The sequence below is a fragment of the Oncorhynchus masou genome, chromosome 19 (genome assembly GCF_036934945.1).
Source record: "Oncorhynchus masou masou isolate Uvic2021 chromosome 19, UVic_Omas_1.1, whole genome shotgun sequence".
Classification (NCBI taxonomy): Eukaryota; Metazoa; Chordata; class Actinopteri; order Salmoniformes; family Salmonidae; genus Oncorhynchus; species Oncorhynchus masou.
The window spans coordinates 32,545,543-32,562,869 of record NC_088230.1 but is presented as its reverse complement, the minus strand read 5'-3'; the positions used below and the strand labels follow the sequence as shown (position 1 = coordinate 32,562,869).

Here is a 17,327-nt window from a genome sequence, read left to right as displayed (position 1 = left end):
GAGACATGGAAAGAGCTACTAGGAGCATGAGAAACTGGAACAGATAGAGAGAGAGGGGTACACAGAGATGGAGCGAAAGAGAGACATGGAAAGAGCTACTAGGAGCATGAGAAACTGGAACAGATAGAGAGAGGTACACAGAGATGGAGCGAAAGAGAGACATGGAAAGAGCTACTAGGAGCATGAGAAACTGGAACAGATAGAGAGAGGTACACAGAGATGGAGCGAAAGAGAGACATGGAAAGAGCTACTAGGAGCATGAGAAACTGGAACAGATAGAGAGGGGTACACAGAGATGGAGCGAAAGAGAGACATGGAAAGAGCTACTAGGAGCATGAGAAACTGGAACAGATAGAGAGAGGTACACAGAGATGGAGCGAAAGAGAGACATGGAAAGAGCTACTAGGAGCATGAGAAACTGGAACAGAGAGAGAGAGAGGGGTACACAGAGATGGAGCGAAAGAGAGACATGGAAAGAGCTACTAGGAGCATGAGAAACTGGAACAGATAGAGAGAGAGAGGTACACAGAGATGGAGCGAAAGAGAGACATGGAAAGAGCTACTAGGAGCATGAGAAACTGGAACAGATAGAGAGAGAGAGGTACACAGAGATGGAGCGAAAGAGAGACATGGAAAGAGCTACTAGGAGCATGAGAAACTGGAACAGATAGAGAGAGAGAGGTACACAGAGATGGAGCGAAAGAGAGACATGGAAAGAGCTACTAGGAGCATGAGAAACTGGAACAGATAGATAGAGAGAGAGAGGTACACAGAGATGGAGCGAAAGAGAGACATGGAAAGAGCTACAGGAGCATGAGAAACTGGAACAGATAGAGAGAGAGAGGTACACAGAGATGGAGCGAAAGAGAGACATGGAAAGAGCTACTAGGAGCATGAGAAACTGGAACAGATAGAGAGAGAGAGGTACACAGAGATGGAGCGAAAGAGAGACATGGAAAGAGCTACTAGGAGCATGAGAAACTGGAACAGATAGAGAGAGAGGTACACAGAGATGGAGCGAAAGAGAGACATGGAAAGAGCTACTAGGAGCATGAGAAACTGGAACAGATAGAGAGAGAGAGGTACACAGAGATGGAGCGAAAGAGAGACATGGAAAGAGCTACTAGGAGCATGAGAAACTGGAACAGATAGAGAGGGGTACACAGAGATGGAGCGAAAGAGAGACATGGAAAGAGCTACTAGGAGCATGAGAAACTGGAACAGATAGAGAGAGAGAGGTACACAGAGATGGAGCGAAAGAGAGACATGGAAAGAGCTACTAGGAGCATGAGAAACTGGAACAGATAGAGAGAGAGAGGTACACAGAGATGGAGCGAAAGAGAGACATGGAAAGAGCTACTAGGAGCATGAGAAACTGGAACAGATAGAGAGAGAGAGGTACACAGAGATGGAGCGAAAGAGAGACATGGAAAGAGCTACTAGGAGCATGAGAAACTGGAACAGATAGAGAGGGGTACACAGAGATGGAGCGAAAGAGAGACATGGAAAGAGCTACTAGGAGCATGAGAAACTGGAACAGATAGAGAGGGGTACACAGAGATGGAGCGAAAGAGAGACATGGAAAGAGCTACTAGGAGCATGAGAAACTGGAACAGATAGAGAGAGAGAGGTACACAGAGATGGAGCGAAAGAGAGACATGGAAAGAGCTACTAGGAGCATGAGAAACTGGAACAGATAGAGAGAGAGGTACACAGAGATGGAGCGAAAGAGAGACATGGAAAGAGCTACTAGGAGCATGAGAAACTGGAACAGATAGAGAGAGAGAGGATGGACACAGAGATGGAGCGAAAACTGAGAGACATGGAAAGAGCTACTAGGAGCATGAGAAACTGGAACAGATAGAGAGAGAGAGGTACACAGAGATGGAGCGAAAGAGAGACATGGAAAGAGCTACTAGGAGCATGAGAAACTGGAACAGATAGAGAGAGAGAGGTACACAGAGATGGAGCGAAAGAGAGACATGGAAAGAGCTACTAGGAGCATGAGAAACTGGAACAGAGAGAGAGAGGTACACAGAGATGGAGCGAAAGAGAGACATGGAAAGAGCTACAGGAGAAGAGAGGAAGGAGTCCTGGTGAAAGAACATAGGATGTGTAGTTTGTTGCCAAGGGAAACCCAAGAGAAAGAGGTGTTTGGGTTTTACCATAGTTCTGTTTGGTCTTTCTGATAACTTGGTTAATAATTACATCTCCTACAACGGTGTTCCAATATAGATACTGATTAGAGTGGTCTTATAGGTCACAATGTAAAAATAATTATCATTTGTTCTAATTTCCTGGTTAAATTAAGCTAAAATATGAAATAAAAAATGATAGCTAGTAAAGTAGAGGAGTAAAGCAGATGAGCAAAAAAGGGGAGGTGTTTAGGTCGGGAAGTTAGGGACATTTATGACAACTTGTTCTCAACTGACCCACCTGGTTAAATAAAGGTGAAATAACATTTTAAAAAGTAGTATTTACGGCAGGAAAGGGAGGTGTGAGCAGTGTTGGAAAAAGTACCCAATTGTCATAAAGTAAAGACACTTTGGGGAAAATCCCCAAACAAACAGATGGACTGTCTAGAACCAAAATCCTATCTTTACTAATCCTCTACTAATAAAGTTGCCTCTCGACTCTGATCTTAGGTCAGTTTTTAATTTCCCCCACTAATTGTTAATTTTTACCTTTATTTAACCAGGCAAGTCAGTTAAGAACACATTCTTATTTTCAATGACGACCTGGGAACAGTGGGTTAACTGCCTGTTCAGGGGCAGAACGACAGATTTGTACCTTGTCAGCTCGGGGGTTTGAACTCACAACCTTCCGGTTACTAGTCCAACCCTCTAACCACTAGGCTACCCTGCCTCCCCAAAGGTTAGGACTGGGGGAAGCTGATGCTAGATCTGTACCTAGGGGAATTTCACCTCAGAGCGGAGGAATGACGCCCTTCTCTCTGGACAAACACGCAAAAAGACTAAATGTACGGTGTCCATATTAGGACAGGCTCGGAGGCAACTTCTGCTCAAACTTAAACGTTCTGCTGAAATTGAAAGAGGTTGTGCTGAAGCTGTGGGTGTCCTAAAATGGACACTGTACCCTGGAGTTAAAGTGACCTAGGCTGGGTTTACTTAGAAGACTTGCGTCTAATTTAGGAGATGGCCATTTTGGGTTACTGGTGTCTATTTTCTAAAATGGAATTCCGTACTCCTTCCATAAATCTTTTAGACAAAGTGAAGAGGGCTAGAGAGATGACGGGGGAAATGTAGGGTTGAATGTCTCAGAGTAGGCCCGGGGCTCAAACACCCTGTCAACTGTGCCAACGGGTGGCTGAATTGCACAGCACTACCACACTACCACTACCACTAATACTAATACTACTACTACCACAACTACTACTACAACTACTACCACAACTACTACTACAACTACTACTACAACAACGACTACTACTATTACTACTACAACTACTACTACAACAACGACTACTACAAATATGACTACGACTACTACATGACTATGACTACTACAGATATGACTACTACTACAACTATGACTACAACTACTACGATGATAACAACTACTACTACTATGACTATGCCTACTACTGCAACTACGACTATGACTCTGACTACGACTACTATTACCACTACTAAGACTAGAACTACGATGACTATGACTGACTACTACTACAACTATGTGTACTACTCCTACAACTATGACTACAGCTACGATGACTACTACTACAACTATGATTACTACTCCTACAACTATGACTACGACTACAATGACTACTACCACAACTATGACTACAGCTACGATGACTACTACTACAACTATGACTACAGCTACGATGACTACTACTACAACTATGATTACTACTCCTACAACTATGACTACGACTACAATGACTACTACCACAACTATGACTACAGCTACGATGACTACTACTACAACTATGACTACAGCTACGATGACTACTACTACAACTATGTCTACTACTCCTACAACTATGACCATGACTATGGTGACTGCGACTACGATGACTGCTAATATGCCTACTCCTACGACTATGACTACAGCTACGATGACTGCTAATATGCCTACTCCTACGACTATGACTACAATGACTACTACCACAACGATGACTGCGACTATGATGACTGCTAATATGCCTACTACTACAACTATGACTACAGCTACGATGACTACTACCACAACTGTGTCTACTACTCCTACAACTATGACTATGACTACAATGACTACTACCACAACTATGACTACAGATACGATGACTACTACCACAACTATGTCTACTACTCCTACAACTATGACTACGACTACAATGACTACTACCACAACTATGACTACAGATACGATGACTACTACAACAACTATGACTACAGATACGATGACTACTACTACAACTATGTCTACTACTCCTACAACTTGACTATGACTACAATGACTACTACCACAACTATGACTATGACTACGGTGACTACGATGGCTACTACTACGACTACGATGACTACTACTACAACTATGACTAAGACTACGACGACTACTACTACAACTATGTCTACTACTATGACTGTGACTATGAAAATGACTACGATGACTACTACTGCCACTATGTCTACTACTATGACTGTGACTATGAAAATTACTACGATGACTACGATGACTACTACTGCCACTATGACTACTACTACAACTATGACTACTACTACTGCCACTAGGACTACTACTGTCTACTACTACGACTACGACTATGATGACAATGACTACTTCCATGACTACGATAACTACGAATACTGCTACTACTGTGACTCCTACTATGACTACGGCTACAACTACTACTACAAGGAGTACTACTACGACTACGCCTACTACTACTACTACTACGACTACTACTACTACGACTACGACTACTACTACTACTACAGTGACTATGATGACTACGACTGCTACGAATACTACTACTACTAGACCAGACTAGCGCTACTATTACTACTACTGGTTGGGTGGGGTGTCTGTCAGCTGGAAGGGGGGAGGTGGGGTGTCTGTCAGCTGGTAGGGGTGAGGTGGGGTGTCTGTCAGCTGGTAGGGGGAGGTGGGGTGTCTGTCAGCTGGAAGGGGGGAGGTGGGGTGTCTGTCAGCTGGAAGGGGTGAGGTGGGGTGTCTGTCATCTGGTAGGGGTGGGGTGGGGTGTCTGTCAGCTGGTAGGGGTGAGGTGGGGTGTCAGTCAGCTGGTAGGGGTGAGGTGGGGTGTCTGTCAGCTGGTAGGGGTGAGGTGGGGTGTCTGTCAGCTGGTTGGGGTGGGGTGGGGTGTCTGTTAGCTGGTAGGGGTGAGGTGGGGTGTCTGTTAGCTGGTTGGGGTGGAGTGGGGTGTCTGTCAGCTGGTTGGGGTGGGGTGGGGTGTCTGTTAGCTGGTAGGGGTGAGGTGGGGTGTCTGTCAGCTGGTTGGGGTGGAGTGGGGTGTCTGTCAGCTGGTTGGGGTGGGGTGGGGTGTCTGTCAGCTGGTTGGGGTGAGGTGGGGTGTCTGTCATCTGGTAGGGGTGAGGTGGGGTGTCTGTCATCTGGTAGGGGGGAGGTGAGGTGTCTGTCATCTGGTAGGGGTGAGGTGGGGTGTCTGTCAGCTGGAAGGGGTGAGGTGGGGTGTCTGTCAGCTGGTAGGGGTGAGGTGGGGTGTCTGTCATCTGGTAGGGGGGAGGTGGGGTGTCTGTCATCTGGTAGGGGTGAGGTGGGGTGTCTGTCATCTGGTAGGGGTGAGGTGGGGTGTCTGTCATCTGGTAGGGGTGAGGTGGGGTGTCTGTCAGCTGGTAGGGGTGAGGTGGGGTGGGGTGTCTGTCAGCTGGTAGGGGTGAGGTGGGTGTCTGTCAGCTGGTAGGGGTGAGGTGAGGTGTCTGTCATCTGGTAGGGGTGAGGTGGGGTGTCTGTCAGCTGGTAGGGGTGAGGTGGGGTGTCTGTCATCTGGTAGGGGTGAGGTGGGGTGTCTGTCAGCTGGTAGGGGGGAGGTGGGGTGTCTGTCAGCTGGTAGGGGTGAGGTGAGGTGTCTGTCAGCTGGTAGGGGTGAGGTGGGTGTCTGTCAGCTGGTTGGGGTGGGGTGGGGTGTCTGTCAGCTGGTTGGGGTGGGGTGGGGTGTCTGTCAGCTGGTAGGGTTGAGGTGGGGTGTCTGTCATCTGGTAGGGGTGAGGTGGGTGTCTGTCAGCTGGTTGGGGTGAGGTGAGGTGTCTGTCAGCTGGTAGGGGTGAGGTGGGTGTCTGTCATCTGGTAGGGGTGAGGTGGGGTGTCTGTCATCTGGTTGGGGTGGGGTGAGGTGTCTGTCAGCTGGTAGGGGTGAGGTGGGGTGTCTGTCATCTGGTAGGGGTGAGGTGAGGTGTCTGTCATCTGGTAGGGGTGAGGTGGGGTGTCTGTCATCTGGTAGGGGTGAGGTGGGGTGTCTGTCAACTGGTAGGGGTGAGGTGGGGTGTCTGTCATCTGGTAGGGGTGAGGTGGGGTGTCTGTCATCTGGTAGGGGTGAGGTGGGGTGTCTGTCATCTGGTAGGGGTGAGGTGGGGTGTCTGTCAACTGGTAGGGGTGAGGTGGGGTGTCTGTCAGCTGGTAGGGGTGAGGTGGGGTGTCTGTCAGCTGGTAGGGGGGAGGTGGGGTGTCTGTCATCTGGTAGGGGGGAGGTGAGGTGTCTGTCAGCTGGTAGGGGTGAGGTGGGGAGTCTGTCAGCTGGTAGGGGTGAGGTGGGGTGGGGTGTCTGTCAGCTGGTAGGGGTGAGGTGGGGTGTCTGTCATCTGGTAGGGGTGAGGTGGGGTGTCTGTCAGCTGGTTGGGGGGAGGTGGGGTGTCTGTCAGCTGGTAGGGGTGAGGTGAGGTGTCTGTCAGCTGGTAGGGGTGAGGTGAGGTGTCTGTCATCTGGTAGGGGTGAGGTGGGGTGTCTGTCAGCTGGTTGGGGTGGGGTGGGGTGTCTGTCAGCTGGTTGGGGTGGGGTGGGGTGTCTGTCAGCTGGTAGGGTTGAGGTGGGGTGTCTGTCATCTGGTAGGGGTGAGGTGGGGTGTCTGTCAGCTGGTAGGGTTGAGGTGGGGTGTCTGTCATCTGGTAGGGGTGAGGTGGGGTGTCTGTCAGCTGGTAGGGGGGAGGTGGGGTGTCTGTTAGCTGGTAGGGGTGAGGTGGGGTGTCTGTCATCTGGTAGGGGTGAGGTGAGGTGTCTGTCAGCTGGTAGGGGTGAGGTGGGGAGTCTGTCAGCTGGTAGGGGTGAGGTGGGGTGGGGTGTCTGTCAGCTGGTAGGGGTGAGGTGGGGTGTCTGTCATCTGGTAGGGGTGAGGTGGGGTGTCTGTCAGCTGGTTGGGGGGAGGTGGGGTGTCTGTCAGCTGGTAGGGGTGAGGTGAGGTGTCTGTCAGCTGGTAGGGGTGAGGTGAGGTGTCTGTCATCTGGTAGGGGTGAGGTGGGGTGTCTGTCAGCTGGTTGGGGTGGGGTGGGGTGTCTGTCAGCTGGTTGGGGTGGGGTGGGGTGTCTGTCAGCTGGTAGGGTTGAGGTGGGGTGTCTGTCATCTGGTAGGGGTGAGGTGGGGTGTCTGTCAGCTGGTAGGGGTGAGGTGGGATGTCTGTCTGCTGGTAGGGGTGAGGTGGGGTGTCTGTCAGCTGGTAGGGGTGAGGTGGGGTGTCTGTCAGCTGGTAGGGGTGAGGTGGGGTGTCTGTCAGCTGGTAGGGGTGAGGTGGGGTGTCTGTCAGCTGGTAGGGGTGAGGTGGGGTGTCTGTCAGCTGGTAGGGGTGAGGTGGGGTGTCTGTCAGCTGGTAGGGGTGAGGTGATGTGTCTGTCAGCTGGTAGGGGTGAGGTGGGGTGTCTGTCAGCTGGTAGGGGTGAGGTGGGGTGTCTGTCAGCTGGTAGGGGTGGGGTGTCTGTCATCTGGTAGGGGTGGGGTGGGGTGTCTGTCAGCTGGTAGGGGTGAGGTGTCTGTCAGCTGGTAGGGGTGAGGTGGGGTGTCTGTCAGCTGGTAGGGGTGAGGTGGGGTGTCTGTCAGCTGGTAGGGGGGAGGTGGGATGTCTGTCAGCTGGTAGGGGTGAGGTGGGATGTCTGTCTGCTGGTAGGGGTGAGGTGGGATGTCTGTCAGCTGGAAGGGGTGAGGTGGGATGTCTGTCAGCTGGTAGGGGTGAGGTGTCTGTCAGCTGGTAGGGGTGAGGTGTCTGTCAGCTGGTAGGGGTGAGGTGAGGTGTCTGTCAGCTGGAAGGGGTGAGGTGGGGTGTCTGTCAGCTGGTAGGGGTGGGGTGTCTGTCAGCTGGTAGGGGTGGGGTGTCTGTCAGCTGGTAGGGGTGAGGTGAGCTGTCAGCTGGTAGGGGTGAGGTGAGGTGTCTGTCAGCTGGTAGGGGTGAGGAGTGTATTCCGGGGGTTCAGGGGTTGGGGGGGATATCTGTCAGACAGCTGGTAGGGTAGAAGGGTGCATGCTGGCGGCCAGGGGTATGGCGGGGGGGGAGATATCTGTCAGTCAGCTGGTAGGGTAGAAGGGCGCATGCTGGCGGCCAGGGGTATGGCGGGGGGGAGATATCTGTCAGTCAGCTGGTAGGGTAGAAGGGTGCATGCTGGCGGCCAGGGGTATGGCGGGGGGGAGATATCTGTCAGTCAGCTGGTAGGGTAGAAGGGTGCATGCTGGCGGCCAGGGGTATGGCGGGGGGGGGGGGGGGAGATATCTGTCAGTCAGCTGGTAGGGTAGAAGGGTGCATGCTGGCGGCCAGGGGTATGGCGGGGGGGCTGGTTTTCTGTTCTACCTGACCATTATTTCCGGTCCAGATTTAAAGTTGAGGGCCTTGAGATATTGACTTATATTTCTCTGCTCTCCTTTGCTCTCCCTTCATGAGGCTGATACTGTGCATTAGGAAAGTATTCAAACCCCTTGACTTTTTCCACATTTTGTTACGTTACAACCTTGTTATAAAATGGATTCAATTATTTTGTTCTTCATCAATCTACACAATAGCCCATAATGACAAAGCAAAAACAAGTTTGTATAATTTTTAACACAAAAAAACAACAGAAACACCTTATTTACATAAGTATTCAGAGCCTTTTGCTGCGACACTAAATTGAGCTCAGGTGCATCCTGTTTCCATTGATCATCTTTGATCTGTTTCTGCAAATTCATTGGAGTCCACCTGTGGTAAATTCAACTGATTGGACATGATTTGGCAAGGCACACACCTGTCTATATAGTTGACAGTGCATGTCAGAGCAAAAACCAAGCCATGAGGTCGAAGGAATTGTCCGTAGAGCTTCAACACAGGATTGTGTCGAGACACATATCTGGGGAAAGGTACCAAAACATTTCTGCAGCATTGAAAGTTCCCAAGAACACATTGGCCTCCCTCATTCTTACATGAAGTTTGGAACTCCAGACTCTTCCAAGAACTGGCCGCCCAGCCAAACTGAGCAATTTGGGGAGAAGGGCCTTGGTCAGGGAGGTGACAAAGAACCCGATGGTCACTCTGACAGACGTCCAGAGTTCCTCTGCGGAGATGGAAGAACCTTCCAGAAGGACAACCATCTCTGCAGCACTCCACCAATCAGGCCTTTATGGTAGAGTGGCCAGATGGAAGCCACTCCTCAGTAAAAGGCACATGACAGCCTGCTAGGAATTTGCCAAAAGGCACATAAATAACTCTCAGACCATGAGAAACAAGATTCTCTAGTTTGATGAAACCAACATTGAACTTTGTGCCCTGAATGCCAAGCGTCACGTTTGGAGGAAACCTGCCACCATCCCTATGGTGAAGCATTTTGTTCACAGCATCATGCTGTGGGGATGTTTTTCAGCAGCAGGGACTGGGAGACTAGTCAGGATTGAGGGAAGGATGAATGGAGCAAAGTACAGAGAGATCCTTGATGAAAACTTGCTCCAGAGCGCTCAGGACTTCAGACTGGGGCGAAGGTTCAACTTCCAACAGGACAACGACCCTTAGCACACAGCTAAGACAATGCAGGAGTGGCTTTGGGACAAGTCTCTGAAAGTCCCGGCCTTGAACCTGATCGAACATCTATGGAGAGACCTGAAAATAGCTGTGCACTGATACTCCCCATCCAACCTGACAGAGCTTTAGAAGATATGCAGATAAAAATGGGAGAAACTCCCCAAATACAGGTATGCCAAGCTTGTAGCAAGAAGTCTTGATGAAGAGACTTGAGTAAGTAATTGCTGCCAAAGGTGCTTCAACAAAGTAAAGGGTTCCCCTACTTATGCAATGTGATATCAGCATTTTATTTTTTATAAATTTGCAAATATTTCTAAAAATGTGTTTTTGTTTTGTCATTATGGGGTATTGTGTGTAGATTGATGAGGGGGGAAACAACAATTGAATCCGTTTTATAATGAGGCTATAATGTAAAAAAATTATTGTGAAAGTCAAGAGGGCTGACTACTTTTGGATACGCACTGTACATACACTACCGGTCAAAAGTTTTATAACACCTACTCATTCAAGGGTTTTCCTTTATTTGTACTATTTTAAACATTGTAGAATCATAGTGAAGACATCAAAGCTATGAAATAACACATATGGAATCATGTAAACTCAGCAAAAAAAGAAACATCCTCTCACTGTCAACTGCTAAAAATAAACGCAAACTTAACATGTGTAAATATTTGTATGAACATAACAAGATTCAACAACGGAGACATAAACTGAACAAGTTCCACAGACATGTGACTAACTAAAATGGAATAATGTGTTCCTGAACAAAGGGGAGGGGGTCAAAAGTAACAGTCAGTATCTGGTGTGGCCACCAGCTGCATTAAGTACTGGAGTGCATCTCCTCCTCATCGACAGCACCAGATTTGCCAGTTCTTGCTGTGAGATGTTACCCCGCTCTTCCACCAAGGCACCTGTATGTTCCCGGACATTTCTGGGGGGAATGGCCCTAGCCCTCACCCCCCGATCTAACAAGTCCCAGACGTGCTCGATGGGATTGAAATCCGGGATCCTCGATGGCCATGGCAGAACACTGGCATTTCTGTCTTGCAGGAAATCACACACAGAACGAGCAGCATGGCTGGTAGCATTATCATGCTGGAGGGTCATGTCAGGATAAGCCTGCAGGAAGGGTACCACATGAGGGAGGAGGATGTCTTCCCTGTAACGCACAGCGTTGAGTTTGCCTGCAATGACAACAAGCTCAATCCGATGATGCTGTGACACACCGCCCCAGACCATGATGGACCCTCCACCTCCAAATCGATCCCACTCCAGAGTACAGGCCTTCGACGATAAATGCGAATCCAACCATCACCCCTGGTGAGACAAAACAAGACTTGTCAGTGAAGAGCACTTTTTGCCCGTCCTGTCTGGTCCAGCGACGGTGGGTTTGTGCCCATAGGCGATGTTCATTCATTGTTTATGGTTCACTGAACAAGCATGGGACACCTGAAAAGGGACGTTTCTTTTTTTGCTGAGTTTAGTAACCAAAAAAGTGTTAGTGTTAAAGATTTGAGATTCTTCAAATAACTATCATTTGCCTTGATGACAGCTTTGCACACTCTTGGCATTCTCTCAAACAGCTTCATGAGGTAGTCACCTGGAATGCATTTCAATTAACAGGTGTGCCTTCTTAAAAATTATTTTGTGGAATTTCTTTCCTTCTTAATTCCAATCAGCCAATCAGTTGTGTTGTGAGAAGGTGGGGTGGGTATACAGAAGATAGCCCGATAGTCCATATTATGGCAGAACAGCTCAAATAAGCAAAGAGAAATGACAGTCCATCATTACTTTAAGACATGAAGTTCATTCAATACGGAACATTTCAAGAACTTTGAAAGTTTCTTCAAGTCTTGTTTGGGCTTAGTGGGACTATCATTTGTGTTTCAACAGGACAATGACCTAACACACCTCCAGCCTGTGTAAGGACAATTTTACCAAGAAGGAGAGTGATGGAGTGCTGCATCAGATGACCTGGCCTCCACAATCCCCCGACCTCAACCAAATTGAGATGGTTTGGGATGAGTCGGACCGCAGAGTGAAGGAAAAGCAGCCAACAAGTGCTCAGCATATGTGGGCACTCCTTCAAAACTGTTGGAAAAGCATTCCAGGTGAAGCTGGTTGAGTGTGTGCAAAGCTGTCATCAAGGCAGAGGTGGCTATTTTAAGAACACTTTTTTGGTTACTACATGATTCCATATGTGTTGTTTCATAGTGTTGATGTCTTCACTATTATACTACAATGTAGAAAATATTAAAAAATAAAGAAAAAAAATACTTAAATGAGTAGGTGTTCTAAAACTTTTGACCAGTGGTGTACTTAACATTGCGTCCCTTGCTCTCTCTTCATAGTACTCACATTTACATAACAGTGTCAAATCACGGCAATGAAAATGACCTTAATATGGAGTCATATGGAGTCCCTTAGGACTGAACTCAACCTGCAGGCTGGCAAAATAACCCTCAGTATTTGTCCTGGCCAGGCGGCCCAGACTGTCATTTGTGGCTGGTCAGCGGTTCTAGCTGATCCCAGCAATAATCAATACTTTTACTGGTCTGAGTCAGCAGAAGGGGAGCCGGACAGCGATCGATCAGGTTGTAACGGGATTGGAATGTATTGCTGCCCTGCCCAAGGTTACAGAGGGGGAGGGGAGGTGGGGTGGGGGGGTTCTTAAAGGGGACGAGGGGTTATGTGACCAGTTTGACCATAGGATTGAGCACACGCACTCACGCAGACACACCCACAGCTTTGGACACACACACACACACACACACACACACACACACACACACACACACACACACACACACACACACACACACACACACACTTAGCCATGACCCTTCCTCTTGCAACCACACAGTGACCTGTATGTAACAGGGGGAGAAACACCTCTGTATCGCTGATGGGTATGTAGTGAAAGGCTGCATCCCAAATGAACTCATAGGCCCCTGGTATAAAGTAGTGAACTAAAAGGAAAAGCGGGCCATTTGGGAGGCAGACAGAGTCACCATGTCAATGTGTATAGTAAGCACTGGTTTCACAATGTAGGCTACACTCTTTAACAACAGGTTCCAAAGGGGTTGTCCCCATAGGTGAACCCTTTTTGGTTCCAGGTAGAACCTTTTTTGGGGTTCCATGTAGAACTCTCTGTGAAAAGGTTTCTACATGCAACTCAAAGGGTTCTACCTGGAACCAAAAAGGGTTCTTCAAAGGGTTCTCCTATGGGGAGACAGCTGAAGAACCCTTTTAGCTTCTAGATAGCACCTTTTGTCCTAAGAGTGTAGTGTCATCTGGTTCGCTGCTACTTAATACAATGCAAGATGTTTATCACACACGTTGCAGACCATTTCAATGGCATGCAGTTTATTGTGGGTAAAAGGAGACGAATCCTACCAAAAGCATATTAAATTACATATTATCTACTGGGGATATGAATATAACAATACAGTAGTCAATTCAATGCTGACCGTTTGTGCGTGTGTGTGTGTCGTGACAGGGCTCGGGGACAAATGGCCATGGGTTACGACCAGTAGGGGTTAAAGTTCATGAGTTATTGGGTCGAGACCTAGTCTTGTGTCTTCTCTGTCTTCTCTGTCCTTCTTTCCAGACAGAAATGAACCCCAACATTATACCCATTGCCACGATGTCCTATTAAGTTAATGGCCATCAGGGAAGAGACAGAGCTCGTGGGACCGGGCATCCATCTTTTGTCTGTGATTTGTGTGTCAAAATGTGAAATGTGAACTTTTGCCATAAACAGAGGTTGGTCCAGCTTGCTATCCCAGGAAAATAATCCTGCAGCAACAAGAAATGTGAATTTTTATGTGGATTATAATTACAGTTTTTGCCGATTGCTTACACACTGAAAGTGAATGCCTAGACAGAAGCATCAAACTCTTAACTTTGGTAACCATGCCTTAAACAAAGGCACCAAAAGTACAAACTCATTTTCTGCTTTGCACTTTGTTTGCAATTCTGCTACACACCTTGCAAAACACTACACACTGTTTCTTACATGAGACACTTCATTAAATATTTTGCAATCATTGGTAAACACTGTATTCAATATGCCAAAACACACCTGAAATTGGCAACACACACACACACACACACACACACACACACACACGTGCGCACACACGCAAAAACAGTGAGCCTTAGCACTACATATAGACCTCAGGTAAGATCACCTCTTTTGTGAAAACTTTGCAAACATGGAGGCAGTGAGAGTGAGAGGAAGAGGAGTAAGAGGAGGACAAGAACAAAGATGGAGACCAGGCAATAGACGGAGACATATTTCGGATGACATTAGGGCCACTTTGGTGGCCCATGTCATAAATCACGGTCTGACAATGAGGGAGGCAGAGAGTCCAGCCCAACCTGAGTCGCTACACGGTAGCATCCAGAATACGGACATTTAGACTAGAGAACAGGTATGTCTTCAACATTCCACACTAGACTGTACCTATGTAAATCACAGTATAATGCAATGTAGTTCTACAATATTATGTCTACGCTCCACAGTGAACAGAACAAATGGGTATAGTGCTGTGAAGTACATGTAATACAGTTGTGATGTTACTGTGTACAGTGTGACAGTACAGTATGTAAAAAAGAACCTAACCAATGACATCACATTCTTGCATTTTCTACAGAGCTGCCAGATGACCTCCTGTGGGTGGAAGGCCGCGTCTGTTTACCCATGAACAGGAAGGAACTGGCCATTGTCAATCTAACGTTGGCAAACAACACCATCCGCCGTCATCAGCTATGAGAGCAAATCATCGCACATCACACAACATTCCATAATACCGTGTCAGTATGTCGACACTGCTGCATCTTGGGTCAACACCAACATACGATGAAGCAGCTGTACAACAGCGTTGCATTAGAAAGGAACAGCATTAGGGTCAAAGACGTTCGCTATGATCATGTGCAAGTAAGTGTCACTGTACTATACTGTAGTACAGTAATGGCAGTAGATTGTGTCCTATTGGCACTGCATAGATACATTCAGACAAAGCAGTATGTGACCAAGGCAGGTGCACCCATTCTGGGGGTGGGGGGGTGGGGGGGTGTCTGTGGGGGCACCTCGCCTTGCCTGTAGCTTGTAGTTTTGACTGGATGTGTCTGACCCAGTCCACCCCTATCCCCATCCTTGTGTGAAATGTAGACATTGTAGTTCTGTGTTGAGTTACACTGTACAGTGTCTGCATTTTCTGTTACAGAGAGTCCTGGACTTTGATACAGCCTCATGAGTTTATTTTCGTTGATGAAGCTGGATTCCATCCAGCTAGAACCAGGCGTCGGGGCAGAAATGTTACAGGACTATGCCACCCTCGGCCCCTATAATACTGTAATAATCATATTCCTGGATGCACATCATAATGCACAGGTACAGGATGGACCAGAGCAGCCCAGGTTTGTTGTCATCTGGGATCATGTTAGTTCCCACCGAGCTGCTCTGTTCAGGGACTGGTTCACCAACCACAATAACTTCACAGTTGTACAGGACGGACCAGAGCAGCCCTGGTTTGTTGTCATCTGGGATAATGTTAGTTTCCACTGGGCTGCTCTGGTCAGGAACTGGTTCACCAACCACAATAACTTCACAGTTGTACAGGACGGACCAGAGCAGCCCAGGTTTGTTGTCATCTGGGATCATATTAGTTTCCACCGGGCTGCTCTGGTCAGGGACTGGTTCACGAACCACAAAAACTTCTCAGTTGTATACTTGCCCCCTTACTCCCCATTTCTCAATTCAGTTGAGGAATTATCTTCGGCTTGGCCTTGGAAAGTACATGACCACCAACCACATGACTGCCTGCCACTTCTGCAAGCAATGGAAGAGGCATGTGGAGACATTGAGGTGGGGTCAGTCCAGGGTTGGATACGGCACGCAAGGCGATATTTTCCCCGTTGCCTAGCCAGGGTTGACATTGCTTGTGATGTGGATGAGGTGATGTGGCCAGACCCTAACAGAATGCGGGATCCATAAACCATCCACGCCTTCCCTTACAATCCCATACAATAATATGTTTTGTTTCCCATTGGACTGTAATTTTACTGTCATTATTTTTGTTTCCATGAGTTTACAGTAACATACTGTATTGATTACTGTACTGTAATTCTACTTTACTTTCTGGTTTTTGTTGTTGTTGTGAAAACCTGCAATGGCAAAAAAATAAGCTGTGTTTGGACACTGTGTATGGACACTGTGTATGGACACTGTGTTTGGACACTGTGTATGGACACTGTGTATGGACACTGTGTATGGACACTGTGTATGGACTCTGTGTTTGGACACTGTGTTTGGACACTGTGTATGGACACTGCCCTGTGTAGGGTGCCGTCTTTCGGGTGAGACGTTAAACGGGTGTCCTGACTCTCTGAGGTCATTAAAGTTCCCATGGCACTTATCGTAAGAGTAGGGGTGTTAACCCCGGTGTCCTGGCTATATTACCAATCTGGCCCTCAAACCATCATGGTCACCTAATAATCCCCAGTTTACGATTGGCTCATTCATCCCTCTCCTCTCCCCTGTAACTATTCCCCAGGTCGTTGCTGCAAATGAGAACGTGTTCTCAGTCAACTTACCTGGTAAAATAACGAAGAAATAAAATAAAACAAAAATAATAACAATTGAAATGTGACTAGATGTACTGTACTGGAACAATCTTTCACAGAAGCCAGTATGAGAACATTAAAAAGGTGTATAAAGTACATCCGTGTGTTGCTGCTTTGAAAGAGTAATTCAACTGGTACCTCTGTGTATACTTTTGTTGTAAAAATGCTATTTTGAAAAAGGATTGATAGGTTTTGATTGCAGTTTCATTTTGACATAGAAGTGAGATGTTAATCTCCAAGTGTTGTCTTATTTGTAATACTTTCCCTTCGTATTTGGCTTGTGAGTTTTGACAAAATGAGACAAATTCTGCAACAAGTGTGTAAGCAATCGCAAAAAACTGTAATGGACATTTCTGTTGATATATTTTGACGTAAGGGAAAATGAAATCTAAAATTTCAAAGTGGAATCTACAAACTTCAGAATCATTCAGAAATACTAATGAAAAAGTATATTGAAATATTTCATTCTAAATGTCTTTGATAGTAATTGAAATACCCTAAACATTATTTGAACTGGGGCTGCAGGTGTCCTAGTGGGTAGAGTGTTGGACTTGTAACTGAAAGTTTGCAAGATCGAATCACTGAGCTGACAAGGGAAGAAGGTGTGGTTCTGCCCCTGTACAGGCAGTTAACCCACTGTTCCCAGGCCGTCATTGTAAATAAGTATTTGTTCTTAACTGACTTGCCTAGTTAAATAAAGGTAAAACAAATAATAAAATGAATTTGCTTTCTAAACTATGTTTCTCCA

General features: G+C 47.3%; 1 protein-coding gene across 1 annotated transcript; it reads left to right on the top strand.

Annotated features, from left to right (window-relative positions):
- Positions 1-3,666: 3,666 nt before the first annotated feature.
- LOC135505656 (DNA-directed RNA polymerase subunit beta'-like) lies at positions 3,667-4,050 on the top strand. The gene has a single exon (XM_064924704.1). It carries the CDS (start codon positions 3,667-3,669, stop codon positions 4,048-4,050), a length of 384 nt encoding a protein of 127 aa, XP_064780776.1.
- Positions 4,051-17,327: the final 13,277 nt, after the last annotated feature.